Source organism: Austrofundulus limnaeus, unplaced genomic scaffold (assembly GCF_001266775.1).
Source record: "Austrofundulus limnaeus strain Quisiro unplaced genomic scaffold, Austrofundulus_limnaeus-1.0 Scaffold1338, whole genome shotgun sequence".
In the NCBI taxonomy this organism is placed as follows: domain Eukaryota; kingdom Metazoa; phylum Chordata; class Actinopteri; order Cyprinodontiformes; family Rivulidae; genus Austrofundulus; species Austrofundulus limnaeus.
Window position 1 is genome coordinate 49700 of NW_013953740.1, and position 2570 is coordinate 52269.

The following is a 2570-nucleotide window of genomic DNA, read 5'->3' on the forward strand; positions in this document are numbered from 1 at the left end:
ATCTGAGGCAGGAAACATAGCCTTATATGGTGTTTTTGGGGTGGTAATTATGCTAATCTCCTCTCACGTGCACGAGCAGCTGGATACGAACAGGTGAATTTACGCAGCTCATTTACACACTTTTCCTGAAGATAGAAGAGTTTGTTGAACCTGACATAACATGTTCGTACGAACACTTTGTACGAACAAAAGTAAGAGAAATTTAGGAGAAGAATACGAACATGTTCCAGCATGAGGCCCAATGACTGGAAGATGACAGTCTGACCTTAGGGTGCTTTAGCTGGATCTGGACTCTAGATAGTTTAGCATTTAGTCAGCCACCAGTTGTTCAAGTTCTCCCACTTTATGAAGAGTAGTCTCTACCTCAGCAGAGACTAATGGGGACCCGTAAATAAGATAAAATAAAATAAAATAAAATAAAATAAAATAAAATAAAAAATATAAAATTAAATTAAATTGAATTAATAAAATTTGACCCTTCTTAGCTAATGGGCAGGAATAGTTGCTTCTCCATCTTGAAACTGTGTTAACACACACCTGTATGCTCCAGAGCAGGGCTATTCAACTGGAGGCCCGTGGGCCACATCTGGCACGCGAGTGACCAAAATGTGGCCCACCAATTGGTTTACTCATCTCTTAAGTCCAAACCCACGGTTTTCTACTTTAATTACTTTAAGTTATTTTAGTTAAACATAGACATGTTTGGTGTCTACAGAAACGTCAGAATCTTGGCTAGAAGCTGGTAAAAAAAACATTTCTATGAATATCTAAGACAGGTAAAACTACAAGCAGTTGAAGATAAAACTATGAAAGTGAAAATAAAATTGGTTTAAAAATTTAGCAAGTCAAATATGTCAAAATAAAATTTGTGTTAAATAGGAGGCAGAATGTGTTTTGTTTTTGATATTGTTTTATTATCACTACATTTATTACACAGGGTTCTGTATGTTGTATTCATGATTAAATGCATCAAAATGAACTAATTCAAAGGTAACAGATTTATTAAATGATTTTAATTGCTGAATGTTCGGTCCCTGTGCCGTTGTTCTGCATTAAATGTGGCCCCCGGAGCAATTTAGTTGAATAGTCCTGCTCCAGAGCAACAAACTGACAAAACTCCTGCTTTTATAGAGATGATCACAGTGATGATGATCTGTTGATTAATACATCTGATCAGTATCATATTAAAACTCTTCAACCTTATGGAAGCAACAAAGGTGGATTTAGTTTTTCACTAATGGCTTTTTCACGTTTGTTTTGTTTTGTTTAATTAATAAAATGGTAAAATCTCTTGTCGGTTTGATTTAATCAAAATTTTAAACTAGTGAAAACCAGATCCTATTCATTATTTTGCTTAAAGTAAACCCCACAAACTGAAAAGGGTGGACTTTTTCTCCCCTTTCCACAACAACGAGCTCATCTATTTTTAACAGGAAAGAGCGAGGAACGAGAGTGCCAAGAGTTCAATTGGATAAATGCCTAAAATTTACCACAAAGAAATCGAAACAACCCTTTTTTTTGCCCCAGCAGAGTGTTTAACTTGAGATATTAAGACAAACAAATGAGTAACAGTGAATTCCATTCAAAGGAATCTGTGTGTTTAGCGGTGTTAAAACCAGATCTGCAGCATGCTCCGGTGCAGCAGTGGAATAATACACTTGTTATTAAACTCGTTTTATTTTTCAACTTAAAATGTCTAATGTGAAATAAGGCTATAGAAAGGAAAGACATGTTAAACAGTGTCACTGCTGTTTAAAAAAATAAAGAAAGATAAAAAACTTCTCACCTTTCTCTAATGAAGTCCGTCAGCTCCTTGGTGGAAATTTGTCCATGTTTCATGTTGTGATAGAGGACATCAAAGCCATTGTTTTTTTCTCCCTGAGACAAAAGAGGTAGACAAACAATAAGTTCCTGCCAAAATAAAAAAATAAAAAATCCAACAGTCTGCGATTACACATTACCAAAAAGTCTTTTTCTAGCATCAGCATTCTCATTGCCTGCGTGGCTTCTAGCTGCATTTGCAGGAGTTTCTGATCGATCATATTCATCATAACCGTGTCTTAAACAACCGTGGACAGCTTCAGTGCTACAACCTGGTCTGTTTGTAGCAACAATGCACTGGCTGACGGTGTCCTGTTGCACCAGGGTTTTAAAAATGCAAACATTGTCCTGAATAATTAATATATTAAAAAAAGAATGTTGGTTTAAGTTTAAAACACGTTCTTTAAAAGCTAAACGACATGAAATGGAGTCTTTTAGCTGCTATTGATATATTATGTGCAACACTCCTGAGGTTTTCATGACAACAGGAAACACAGAAAATAGAAGACAATCAAATAAACCTAGTAGACTAGAGACAACTCAATGGGCCTCATGCAAGAACCGTTGGTACGCACAGATTTGTTCTTAAGTTGTGCGTACGAGTGATTTAGGAGAATTTGTGGCATTCACCAATGTTTTCGTATTCTACGATTTTTTTCTGATACAAACAAAATCGTATCTGAATAAATGAAAATGATTTAACACAGTTGTTTATACTTTTAGCAGCTCTTTTTGTTCCACAGCTGACC

General features: G+C 35.6%; 1 protein-coding gene across 2 annotated transcripts in view; it reads right to left on the reverse strand.

Annotated features, from left to right (window-relative positions):
• The window catches only part of fcho2 (FCH and mu domain containing endocytic adaptor 2), a gene marked incomplete in the record, with an annotated part of 41095 nt that overhangs the window by 36194 nt on the left and 2331 nt on the right, over positions 1–2570 (reverse strand). For both annotated transcript variants that reach the window (XM_014031863.1, XM_014031865.1), the window contains 1 exon segment: positions 1787–1878. In XM_014031863.1, the coding sequence (XP_013887317.1) occupies positions 1787–1878 (92 nt within the window).